We start from the raw sequence: 13970 nt of genomic DNA on the forward strand, positions 1-13970 counted from the left end.
GCGGCTGCTTCCCACTAGCTATCTGTTTTACATTTGGTAGTGTATATATGTCCATGCCACTCTCTCACTTTGTCACAGCTTACCCTTCCCCCTCCCCATATCCTCAAGTCCATGCTCTAGTAGGTCTGTGTCTTTATTCCCATCTTACCCCTAGGTTCTTCATGACATTTTTTTTCTTAGATTCCATATATATGTGTTAGCATATGGTATTTGTTTTTCTCTTTCTGACTTACTTCACTCTGTATGACAGACTCTAGGTCTATCCACCTCACTACAAATAACTCAATTGCGTTTCTTTTTATGGCTGAATAATATTCCATTGTATATATGTGCCACATCTTCTTTATCCATTCATCTGATGATGGACACTTAGGTTGCTTCCATGTCCTGGCTATTGTAAATAGAGCTGCAATGAACATTTTGGTACATGACTCTTTTTGAATTATGGTTTTCTCAGGGTATATGCCCAGTAGTGGGGTTGCTGGGTCATATGGTAGTTCTATTTGTAGTTTTTTAAGGAACCTCCATACTGTTCTCCATAGTGGCTGTACAAATTCACATTCCCACCAAAAAAGGCTTTTAGATAATAATGATTTCATTAGTGGTACAGAGTTATCTAGTATGTTTTTTGCAGATTTTTTTCCTTTAGTTTTCTTTATAATTCTTGTCCTTAAGGTGGAATTCCCATGATTTGAACCCCTGGAGAAGATCAGCAACTTCAGATCTCCTGGAATATTTATTCCTTTTTTTAGTAGCCTTTGTACAGTTTTCAACTGCTTCTTCCCCAATGGTGTTTTACTTCTTTTAAAAAAGTCTATTCACACTACTAGAAAATCCAGTTTGCAACTGGGACCATATCTTTTGTCCCTTATAGCCACTCACTTGTCGCCATGTCTTATCTGATGAATTGCTGGTCTTATGGTCTCTGATCAGAAGATGCCAGGAGTATACCTCAAGGGATTCCGATACATTTTTATTTCTCCTCCTCTACTTTCAACAGTGTCACACGGCATCTACTTAAAAGTATATCAAAAACACCTTTTCCTCTGTAATTGTTCTTTTCTTTTTTTTTCAATCAGTTTTCTTTATTTGGAACACTTTTGTCACTTCCAGTTCTTACTCTTTCTAAATATTTTGTGTGCTGGTAAAATATGTGAGGTTTTTGCTCCTGTGGTGTCATCTCTGGCATCTACTCTCAGTTGGGTGTCATTTTTATCTCATTGTGTCTTGTAAATATTGTTCATTGTGGTTTGCTCTTAGCTCTTCACTGGAGATTTTATTTTTTAAATCTCATTTTCTACTGCTAACCTGTATAGAGGCTATCTGAATTATGTTATAAAGACTATTTTGCTGTTGTGTTTTGTAATTTTTTTATCATAAGGAAAAGGAATGTGAACTTTTCTTCTGAGACGATTTTAGGCAGCATGTTATAGTAAATGCAATGGGATTTAGAGGTAGATTGAACTGAGTTTAAATTGTGATTCCATTACAAAGTAGCTGATGTCCTTAAAAAAGTGATTAAATTCTCAAGGCCTTCATTTACTTTCTATTAAATAAGGATAATAATACTGACCTTACCAGATCATCAGGAAGCTTAAAATAGCATATGTAATGTGCAACTTCTACCACATAGTAACTGCTTGAATATTATTGGCATTGTAATTATTATTTTATTATAATTATTATTTGGTGGGCCATCTCACATTTGAATTTAGAACTAGTAAGTGATAATGTTACATTTAAAGGAGATACGGGGACTTCCCTGGTGGCATAGTGGTTAAGAATCCACCTGCCAATGCAGAAGACACGGGTTCGAGCCCTGGTCCGGGAAGATCTCACATGCCGCGGAGCAACTAAGCCCGTGTGCCACAACTACTGAAGCCCACGTGCCTAGAGCCCGTGCTCCGCAACAAGAAAAGCCACCGTAATGAGAAGCTCGCGCACCGCATTGAAGAGTAGCCCCAGCTCGCTGCAACTAGAGAAAGGCTGCATGCAGCAATGAAGAAGCAACGCAGCCAAAAATAAAAAAATAATTAATTTATTTATTAAGAAAATTAAATAAAGGAGATACAGTAGAAAATAAGCTATAGTGCTTGACCTTGAGGAGTGTATAATCTTTTAAAGAGGTAAAATATATACCAAAGACATATACAAATATTCGTTATTTTTGAAAGTAATTATTTGATAGTTATAAACACTATAAATATTACTTAATGTATTATAGAACACCCTCTGTGGTTTATTTATATTTTGAAGATTAGGGAACTGAGAGTTAAAGAGTGAAGGTTAATGTGTTTACCCCAGTCTCCTGAGCTGATAAGGGACCTACAGGAATTGGTGAATAGGTCCTCTCACTTTGGAGGATGTATTTGTCACCTCTGCTGTACTGCTTCCATGAGAGAATGTAGCAAGTCTTGTAAGACGTACACAGTAAAAGCCACTGGAGCCCTGAAGGGGTGAGGTCAGTCTTGAGGGGGCTGATAGCGAGAGGCCTCTTGGAGGAGGTTACATTGGAGATGGATCGTGGAGGTGAACAGGCTTTCAAAAGGCAGAGGTGAGGAAGGGTGTGACGTGAACAGAGGCAAGGGCTGGGGGCAGGCGTTTTCTGTTATATGTTTTTTGGGAGCATTTAGTTTGAAAGATTTGTGCCTTTAAAGGATTTGAGGGCTACGACACAGCGAGGGCTCTAGATTAATACGGTTTACTTTGCAGAACAGTGTAGGACATTTCGGAGGTGAAGAGAGTATATTAAGACTCCTGCTGGGAGGCTGTTGCAGGAATCTAGACGTGATTGAATGAGCGTAGTGACAGAAGGAGTGGAAGGAAAGGGCAGATGCGAGAGCCATTGAGGTGGCGGGGCAGTTGGCAGTGAGAAGAAAGCATGTGAGAAGACTGTGAGGTTCCAGCCTGGTCCTTGAGGGGAACGGTTGTTCCAAAAAGAGAAAGGGTATATCACTAGTTTCAAAAGAAAGGGCAAATATATATTTCCATAAGACCCAGTGAAGCCTTTTGGCTGGGACCACCAGTGCCTAGGGCTCTGCTGAGTCTTCCCTCTGATCTATAAAGTGGCTTTTTTTTTTTTTTGTGGTACACAGGCCTCTCACTGTTGTGGCCTCTCCCGTTGCGGAGCACAGGCTCCAGACGCGCAGGCTCAGCGGCCATGGCTCACGGGCCCAGCCGCTCCGCGGCATGTGGGATCCTCCCAGACCAGGGCACGAACCAGTGTCCCCTGCATCGGCAGGCGGACTCTCAACCACTGCGAAGTGGCTTGATTTTGTTCCATTGCTGTACCATGGGTGCTAACACAATGCATTTGATTTTTTATTAAGAGGGGCACTGTAGAGGCAGTGTGAGTTTGTACAGGCTGTAAGAGCTGAATCTCTTCGATAAACTCATGGGAATCTTACAATTCCAATCAAGCAAGTGTTCTGCTCGAGTCCCTCTGTTTCCTAGGATGGATGTCAAAGGGAGCATGCAATTTTGTTTGCGGGTCACTGACTAATATATGAAAGGGAAGTCCCACAGGGAAATTCCATTTTTCTCCAAATGTTACTCCATAGCATTAAGTTTTATGTTCTAAGTGAAAGAAAATGTATGCTGTTAATCAAAGGGTGGGTGATGGGTAAATCAGTTTAGAAATGTTGCTATTGCCATTTAAGGGCTTTGAGTAATGCTTACTTTTTTTTTCTTCCCCTCCAATTTTCTTGGTCAGTGTTTGTCAGGTTCAACTCCAGCCATGGTTTCCCAGTGGAGGTCGATTCTGACACCAGCATCTTCCAGCTCAAGGAGGTGGTTGCTAAGCAACAGGGGGTTCCAGCTGACCAGTTGCGTGTGATTTTCGCAGGGAAGGAGCTGAGGAATGACTTGACAGTGCGGGTGAGTCTCCCTTAGTGGATCGTTCCTGGGATGCAGCCAACCCCATTGCTTATGCTGCTTCTGCTGCCAAGCTGACATTCATGCCTGAGATCTAATAGAATAAATAGTGCCTGGGGATTCCTTGAACTTTACTCCATACCGCTTCATTAATTCTGACCTTCTTAATTATGCATTAAAACAGCAAGCCCGAAGGATTGGAAGAATAACTGTGAGCGAGAGAGGGAAAAGAGAGAGAGCACACAGACTGGGCTTAGTGAATAAATGTTTACTGACTACAGGAGAAGCAAGGCACAATTTCTCTGTCTGTTCAATTTCTACCTTACTTATTCCATTTGAATCTTAATGAAGAAGGTTTCAAATAAATTGTTCCAAATCAGGTTGCTCAGTCACTGTGCTGTGAGGAATGTGTAACCCAATTGTGACCCCTGGAGGATGGTCCTAGGTCTGCTGCTGGGGCTCAGTAGGGGAGGTGCAGGGCTCAGGGCCGTTCACAGCAGGATTGAGAGCTCCCTGCCCCGTCAGAATCGCAGTGCCCAAGCTGTGGTGAAGGAAGACTGACGCACAGCAAAAGTCCACCTTTGTTTTCAATTTCTCCAAGCTTTAGTAACATTTTCCCTAGAATGGGCCACTGAAACATTAGAGAGAGAGCAGTGTGTGTTTTCTCTCCTGTCCCTAATGCTTTCAGGGCACCTATATGGCTCCAGATACCGTCAAAGGGCTATATCCTTTTCATCTGGGTGTTTCATTCACAACAGTGATTTCTGTAGGAGAAGGGGAGAATTGGGTAGGCGATTGATGAGCAGTGCCGTCACCTAGAAGTGGAGACCTGTAATTTGTTGAGAACGCCAGCAAATAGGACTCAATATGGATTGAGGTCATTCTTTGAGAAAGTATAAGAAACGAGTTGCTTTCTGTGGATGGTTCAGGTGATGCTGAAGAACCCTGCAGACACATTTTCCCCCTTTCTTAGCCAGCACAGATGAATTGCGCTTCTGTTTACAGCTGTGCGGGCGCTGCTGTGTCTCTACTCAGAGTCCCTACTTTATGGACATCCTTTCACTGTCTCTTCTTGGTGATGATGTTTACTGCTTTGCGAAATGCTTTCGAATCTGGGCGTACAAAAGAAGCTATAGAAATGTAAATCATTCCCTCCTTCTCCAGCACCCCTCCTGTGACGGCAGGAGGCACGTGCTCACTGTGCACAAACTGCTGTGCTTTGCTTTTAGGCAATTTGTTTTTATAAGGGAAGTGCCCGTGCTAAAAAGGGTTTTGATTTTTTTTTATTTCAGTCAACTGAAAAGCTTTTTTACTGTACCTGCCAAACTCTAAATCCAAGAATGTTTCCTTCATAAATTATTTTAAAACAGCTTCTTGAACCAAAGTATTTTATGTTACCAGAAGTTTTGAAGTTTCAGGTTCTAAAGCTTCTCACCTCTACCATTGGAGCTGATAGGTTACACTAATTGCTACAGACAATTGATTTTTATAGATAGATAGATATGGATAAGATATAGATATAAATGTAGATATATAGATAGATTGATTAAGATTCTTTATTTTGACAAACACTTCCGATGTTCTGGGCTTCTCAGGGGATCCCAAAGAAAGGCAAAACTCATCCCTACTCTTGTAGAGACTGCTGTTTACTTACGGCCTCTAAAATCAACAGAAATATTAGGTTGAACCATATAGGTTAAAACTATCAGCAATTTCATGCAGCTCAACCAAATAGCTATAACATAAGGATGTCAAACATGATAACTGCCATATGAAAACTGAAATATAAGTATTATGAAATTTTAAAGGTGGAGAAAACACATCTGAGTGAAAGTCACCAAGAAAGACTTCATGGATGAATTGAAACTCGAGTAGGATTCTGGACATGGAGAATGAGCATAGGGTGTGCTTGGGAACAATCATAGGTTCCTATTCTTTTAGAACCTAGAGGAGATGCTGAAGATGGGGTAAGAAGGGAGTTGGGAGCTGTATTTTACAGAGCTTTGACCGATGTGACATTGAGGTTTCATGTATGGAGATCTAGAGCAAAATAGGGTGCCCTGGAGAGAAATAGGAGTCTGGAGATCCAGTTTGATCATGGGCAGGATGAGGAGTTTCATCCATGACAAGAATTAATGCCAGTGGGAGATGCTGGCAAGCAGCTGAACTTAGGTGTTGCTTTAGGTGTTGCTTTAGGTGTTGCTTAGGGCTTGCTTTATATTTGAGGACTACTTACATGGAGGTAAATATTGCGGTTACTGGAGCAGATTCAGTTGCTAAGGTACAGAGGACAGCGGCGCAGGAAATGTGTTAGGTAGTAGGGGAGGAGCCAGTAAAAGAGGCATCATCCATCCACTGACACTTCTGAAGATACTTTGGAAAAGGAAATTACTGGTAAAGAATATATGTGCTGGGCTTCCCTGGTGGCGCAGTGGTTGGGAGTCCGCCTACCGATTCAGGGGACGCGGGTTCGTGCCCCGGTCCGAGAAGATCCCACATGCCGCGGAGTGGTTGGGCCCGTGAGCCATGGCCGCTGAGCCTGCGCGACCGGAGCCGGGAGAGGCCACAACAGTGAGAGGCCCGCGTACCGCAAAAAAAAAAAGTATGTGCTGTGAAAAGATGGAGGATGTTGAAGAAAAGAGCCTTTGGACTTGGTGACTGTGGTGGTGAATTAGGGACCTTCAGGACTCCAGGCCAAGACTGTAGTTGGAAAAAGCCAGATTTCAGGGGTTCAGTATGAATCATGGGACTATGTAATGAGCACTGCCCAGCTGGTCATTGAGGGGAAGGAGAGACAGAAGGAGTTCCTGGAGGAGCAGCAGATCCTGCACTGTGTTGTACATTTCCTAGCCCTTGACTGTGTGCATGGCTGACTTTTATACAGTTGTAATCAGCGTGAGAATGCAATTTTATATTCTGAATTCTTTCACTTAATATTATATCATAGGCATTTTCCATGTTGTTGTATAATCTTCATTTCTAAGTATCTAGATAATTCTCTGTAATAAGAGTGTTTATATTATATTTAGGAAGTATCTAGTTTTTAATATTACAAATTAAGGCAAAACAATTTTTTAAAAGGTATCTTATATACTTAGAGAATATGGCCTCTCTGTGTTTCAGTTTGCTCATTTGTAAAATGGGAATAATAATAATAGCCGTCTCATTGGGATTTTGTGAGGACTAAGTTAATTTATGTAAAACTCTTAGAACAGAGTACAACATATAGTAAACACTATCTAAATGTGAGCATTTATTAGCATCATCACTATCATGATTGTCATCATTATTATTAGGCAGTTACTTCAGGGTCTAAGTGATCACCTTAAATAACATGACAACTTTCCATTATGAATTATGATGAGTATATCTGCAATAATTTAAACAGTTAAAGCAATGATAATAGGATGCATATTTTACTGGGGCAGTAAAGGGGTGTGTGTGTGTGTGTGTGTGTGTGTGTAATACTTATACATTTTAACTAAAAAACTTTGTGGAGTTTATAAATAAATGTTTGAACCTTATATATACAGGTTTTACTTAAGAATAGTAAAATTTGAGTTTAGTAAGCTTAAAAAAACTTTACTGTTCCTCTAGTATTTAGTAAAAATAGACACCTATGGCTGTACTGTTCAGCAAAGTTTCATCATGGTATTATTGCTTTTAAGATAATATTTTTATAAAGTAGATATCTGCCACACACTATATTTGTTCGAAGCGAATTGGAAAGAGCTATACATTTTTTCCTACTTCATAAGCAATGTTTCTGTGCATATTATCATTTTCCTTATACTTACAAGTATGCAATATAAAATATTAGTCTTTGACATTATTCACAGTGAATTGATATTTTTTCTTTGTAAAGAGTTATTGTCAGCTCTTGCAACAGAGTATTCAGGGCCTATTCAAATGATGGGTCACTCTTTCTCCTATCCTTCATTTCTGACACACTGCATATCAAGAATGTCTGAAATCACCTCTACATAGTTTTCAATTTATTATTCAAATTTATACAAGGAAAATAAAGTTCTAATGTAGTTGTATATACTAAAACTGATGAACTTTGAAATTAGACTAACTTAAAATTACAGGGACTTGAGAATTTATGTAAGATTTTGTTTGAGCAGAATTCACTGTATTCACATGAGTTGTATTATTATTATTATTAATATCAGTATAGGTTATTAGCCTGTGTATTAGTCAGAGTTCTCTGGAGAAACAGAACCAATAGATATATAGAAAGATAACGAAAAATTGGTCACATATTATGGAGGCTGACAAGTCCCAAGATCTGCAGTCAACAAACTTAGTTTCAGTCTGAGTCTGAAGGCTTGTAAACTGGAAGAAGTGACGGTGTCCTTTCAATCTGAAGGCTGGTAAGCTTGAGACCCAGGAAGAGCTGATGCTTTATAGCTCAAGTCCAAGGCTGCAAAAAAACCCAGTGTCCCAGCTAGATGGCTGTTGGGCAGGAGGAATTCTCTCTTACTCACAGGAGGGTCAACCTTTTGTTCAGGCCTTAAACTGACTGGATGGGGCCCACTTATCTGGGGGAGAAGAGGTATCTGATTTACTCAATCTACTGATTCCAATAATAATCTCATCTGGGCAAACCCTCACAGACACACCTAGACTAATATCTGACCAACTTTCTGGGCACTCCATGGCCCAGTCAAGTTGACACATAAAATTCACCATTACAATCAGGATATGAGAAACCTCATTATATTTAATTAGTGTTAGAGGAAAGTTATTCTATTTTATTATCTTTGTAATAATGAATTAGACTTACAAGGTAGAAAATAAAATATGTTTGTTTTACATAGAAATGTTTGCTTTATAAAAGGATTCATTCAGGTGGATGGTCAAAAATTCCTTTCATTAAATATTCAATTTTATGATCTTTAAAATGTATATACACATTTGGAGACCATCTTTTCATGAAATAGGTCATTTTGCAATAAGTGTTAAAGGACATCAGTTTATTACCCGTTAATCTTTGTGATATAACAATATCTGAGCTTGGAAGACCAGAGACATTAAGACTTTAATAGCTTAGGTTGTAAATACTAAAGAAAAATGAATGACCCTAAAAGCCAAATTATTTAATTGGCTATGTTTTTAGTGATATACACCATATACATTTCAAAATTTGAGAGTAGTGAAAACCAGCTTTCACTGATAAAGTAAACTATGTCCAATGACTAACAAATTCAAGTTTTGGAAATCTGTAGGAATATTTACCTATTTCAAAAAAATATTATATATTGTTTTGCTCATATCTCTAATTAACCTGCTAAGTTTTGAAACTTTAAAAACTTCACAAGGGTGTTATGAATACCCTGAATGTTCCTTGAACTTCCTCTAAGATAAGTAAGTATTGCTTAACTAAATTTTTGAAAGTTGATATTTTCTTAATGTTTTTTAAATTTTTTCCAACATTATTATTTCCCTTTTAATATACTTAGGCTATATTTTTCTGATTATAGAATTAATATATGTTAGTTTTTAAAATTCAGATGATAGGGAAAAGCATATCAGCAGACCCCTAACTCTACTCATGTGTACATTTTTTAGATTTTTAAAATTTTTTTGGAGTACAGTTGATTTACAATGTTGTTAGTTTCAAGTGTACAGCAAAGTGAATCAGTTATACACACACATATATCCACACGTTTTTAGATTCTTTTCCCATATAGGCCATTACAGGGTATTGAGTAGAGTTCCACCATCAGGCCACTTCTACCACAGTGCCAGTGGAGACTGTGTGTGGGGCTAGAAATCACTACCACACAGCAATAATGAGGAGTCCCTACTTCATGTCAGGTGTCAAGAGATACCAAGTGGAGAACTTGGACTTCTGTTTCCACTGGCAGTAATAAGTGGTACCCCCCTTTTGCAGCTGGAGTAGTGTCATAAAAAGCTAAAATAGAAAGTTTAAATAAAAGCCACAGTCTCATAATGTAATGAGAAAATGGCCAGATATCAAAAGAAAACCACCAAGGACCAGGAAGCTCTCAAACTGAATGAAAAAAAAAACAATCAATAGTTGCTGATACTAAGATGACAGAGATGTTAGAATTATCTGACAAATATTTTAAGCAGGCATGATAAAATGCTTCAATGAACAGTTATAAACATGCTTGAAATATGAAAAAAAGTCTGAGAAAGAAATAGAAGATATAAAGAAGAATCAAATGGAAACCGTAGAACTGAAGAATATAGTAACAAATAGAAAGCTCACTGGGTGGGCTCAACAGCAGAATGGAGGAGGCAGAGGAAAATGTTAGTGAACTGGAAGATAGAACAATACAAATTGCACAATCTGAACAGAGAGAAAATAGACTAAAAACAGAAAGAAAAAAAGAGCCTCAGAAACATATGGGTCTATAAAACTACACTTAAAATTGTGTCATCACGGTCCTGGAAGGAGAGGATAAAAGAAGGTAGGGAAAAGTGCTTAAAGAAATAATGGCTGAAAACTTGCCAAATTTTTTAAGAGACATAAACTTACAGATTAATGAAGCTGAGAGAATCCAAAATTGGATATATTCAAAGAAATCCACACATCATAATTAAACTTCTGAAAACTAAATACAAGGCAAAAGTCTTGAAAGCAGCTAGAGAAAATGTACAATTTACCCATAATGGAAAAAACAATTTGAATGACAGTGGATTTCTCATAAGCAACTATGAAGGTCAAAAGGAAGTGGCACAATATTCTTCAAGTGCTGAAAAACAAAACAAAACAAACAAAAAAAAACTTTTAATCCAGAAACCTATACCCAGCAAAAATATCTTTAAGGAATAAAGGAGAAGTTAATATATTTTTGGATGAAGAAATACTAATAGAAATTGTCACCAGGAAAACTACCCTAAAAGAATGAATCAAAGAAGGAAGTTCTTTAATACAAAAGAAAATGATAGAAGAATGAACTGTGGAACATCAGGAAGGAAGAACACAGTAAACAAAAGTATGGTTAAATACAATTGACTTTCCTTCTCCTCTATAGTTTTCTAAATTATGTTTGAGGATTATAGAAAAAATTATAACAATGTCTTATGTGGTTCTAAATGTATTTAGAGGAACTATTTGAGACAAATATAAACAGGGAGATAAAGAGACATAAAGGGAGTAGGTTTCTATACTCTACCTGAACATATAAAATGACAACCCCAGCAAAGTGTGACAAGTTATGAATGTATAAGCACTAGAGCAACCAGTAAGATAGGTAAAAGATTAAAATATAAAATAGTGACAACACTAAATGCTGGTGAGGATGTGGAGAAACTGAGTCATTGATATATTGCTAGTGGGAATATAAAACTGTACAGCCACTCTGGAGGAGAGTGTGATGGTTTCTTAAAAAGCTAAACTTGAATTTACCATATGACACAAAAACCAATACACGAATGTTTGTAGCAGCTTCATTCATATTAGCAAAAAAATGAAAACAATACTGATGTCTTTCAACAGGTGAATGATTGCACAAACTGTGGCCCATCCATACCATACTCAGTGATAAAAAAACTCAATAACTATTGATACACACAACATTTTGGATGGATCTCAAAAGAATTATCATTTTTTTATATTTAATTAATTAATTAATTTGGTTGCACAGGGTTTTAGTTGCAGCAGGCAGGCTCCTCAGTTGTGGCTCACCAGCTCCTTAGCTGCGGTAGGCAGGTTCCTTAGTTGCATCATGCAAACTCTTAGTTGCGGCATGCATGTGGTATCTAGTTCCCTGACCAGGGATCAAACCCGGGCCCCCTGCATTGGTACTGTGGGGTCTTAACCACTGCACTACCAGAGAAGTCCCTCAAGAGAATTATGCTGAGTGAAAAAAAGCCAGTACCAAAAGGTCACATTCCAAATGATTCCATTACTAGAACATTTTTCACATGTCAAAATTGTAGAAATGGAGGAGAGATGAATGGTTACTAGAGGCTAAGGAGGGTATGGAAGAAGAAAAGAGTGTGTGGCAGTAAAAAGGACAAGAGGAGGGACCCTTGTGGTGATGAATATTCTGTATCTTGACTATACCAATGCTGATAGTATGATCATGATGATTTATTATATTTTCGTAAGATGTTGTCATGGGAGAAACTGGGAAAGAGTTCCTGGGATATCTCTGTGTTATTTCTGACAACAACATGTGCATCGACAAGCATCTCAAGATAAAGTTTAATTTTAAAAAACACAGAAAAACATAAGTTCTACCCTCTTTTACAGAGGAATAGAAACTCTCTCTTCCTATAGAAAATAAACAAGCTTGTTATTTGCATCTATTTTAATGGAACAGTATTTATTAATATGATTTTCACCATAAGAAATTTAGAAAATAATTTAGCTGATTCACAGAGACAAAGATTAGTTCATAATGAGTCAACAAGTCAACAAAACTTATAGAAGTATTAAGGCATTTTTTTTTGAATTCTTAAACAGCCTCCTTAGCACCTTATGGGTCTGAATAGACATGATTAGTATTTATTTTCAAAGCCTTTACCAAATATTTCAAATAAAGAAAAATAAACAGTTCATAACAATTGTGTACTCTAATTGTACATTTTCCAAATTGATTTGAGAGTGATATACTATAGTTTTAGGCAAAAATGAGCACCTCATTTAACCGTTGTGGTTATTATAATGGTTAGAGAAAACATTCACGTAAATATTGCTCCCCTTTGATTGGTACCATACATTTATATAATAGAAGGAATTTAGGGATGAAATGGTTTCAGTTATAAAATAAATTTATTTAAATTCTTTTTACTTTCTCTCTTGAATATAAGACAAAAAGAGGCTAGGTTAGAACATAGAATGCAGTTCCATCATGATTGTTTGTTTGTATATAAAAGAGGAATTCTGCAGATGACGGTATAAATGGCTAATATGTTTTACTTAAAATTCTGTTTTTCCCTGATTGTAAGACAAAAGGAAGCCAGGTTAGACAGCATTATACTAAGAGCAATCGTACCATGATTTCATTGTATCTAAGAGTACAGTTGTGTAAATAAGACTCTCAGACACTTCAGGAAGAATACAAGAATTTTCCCCAAAGGGTTGACTTGCTAATGGGACTGACTGCTAGCCCCATTCATGTAGGTAAAATGTAGATATACACGTGAGTTCCTCCAAAGAACTGGTATGTTATTGTGGCAGCTGGTAAGCACTGCAAAGTGTCAGGGTCTAGAATCAATAGATGGTAATCTATACAGAGCAAGTGCTCATTTCAGAAAGACCCTTATTTTGTCTGTTTGTGTCTGGCTGTTTATATGTGTCAGAAAGAATCTCTGAATTACTTACCTCTTTGCATAATTCAGAACGCTCAGAAATATTATTTTTCTGTTGAAAGGTAGTCTTGACTTTTGTGTGCCCCTGCGGACTCATGAAACATCTTTGAGGATTGCCATGAATAAATGCAGACTTGAAAAAAAAAAATAAAGATTCTTTTAGCTTATAAGAGGCTGAGGATATACAGTGTGTGGATTTATTTAACAGGCTCATGTCTCACAGACAATTCCATTGCCCTTATTGTGCTCAAATTGCAAGGTAGAAAATCTGTGGGGGAGTGAAACTCTGGAACAAACCAATCCCCCAGATCTTAACCTAGGATACATTTTATTGGAGTATAAAAGGCAAAGCCTGTCTCATGGTTAGAGAAAACGTTCACCTGGAAACCTGATAAATGAAAGAGGAGCGATTCCACACTGTGAAATTTTGTTACTTGTCACTGAAGTCCTCATTTCAAATATTCTGTTCTGTTTTCTCTATTTTTGGACTCAAACTCCATCATCCAGTTGACCTGGCTTTGTTTAAGACTTTATTTAATATAGTCATTATCCTTTACAGAAAAATCCAAGACACAAGACTGTTTCTATACCATTCACCCTAAAGCTTCTACACCAAAAGATTGCTCATCCCAATTCTACCTTTTTCTTCTTCGGTCTTACCAAGCCATTGTAACAAGCCTGAAATTATTGTCATAGTACAATGAAAAATTTTATATGAAAGCACTCTTTAAAGCTTAGATACCAGACTCTGGAAAAGAAGAAGTAAAACTGTCACTGTTTGCAGATGACATAATACTATACAT

General features: G+C 37.7%; 1 protein-coding gene across 14 annotated transcripts in view; it reads left to right on the forward strand.

Annotated features, from left to right (window-relative positions):
* LOC101286051 (1-acyl-sn-glycerol-3-phosphate acyltransferase delta) overlaps positions 1–13970 on the forward strand; it is a 1414616-nt gene that overhangs the window by 246384 nt on the left and 1154262 nt on the right. For all 14 annotated transcript variants that reach the window (XR_004476317.2, XR_004476316.2, XR_004476314.2 and 11 more), the window contains exon 2: positions 3713–3876. Coding sequence is in view for 11 of the 14 variants with exons in the window: in XM_012536387.3 (XP_012391841.2) it covers positions 3713–3876 (164 nt within the window). In the remaining 3 variants the exon portion in view is untranslated. The remainder of the gene's footprint in view (positions 1–3712; positions 3877–13970) is intronic.

This window comes from Orcinus orca, chromosome 12, assembly GCF_937001465.1.
Source record: "Orcinus orca chromosome 12, mOrcOrc1.1, whole genome shotgun sequence".
Lineage (NCBI taxonomy): Eukaryota > Metazoa > Chordata > Mammalia > Artiodactyla > Delphinidae > Orcinus > Orcinus orca.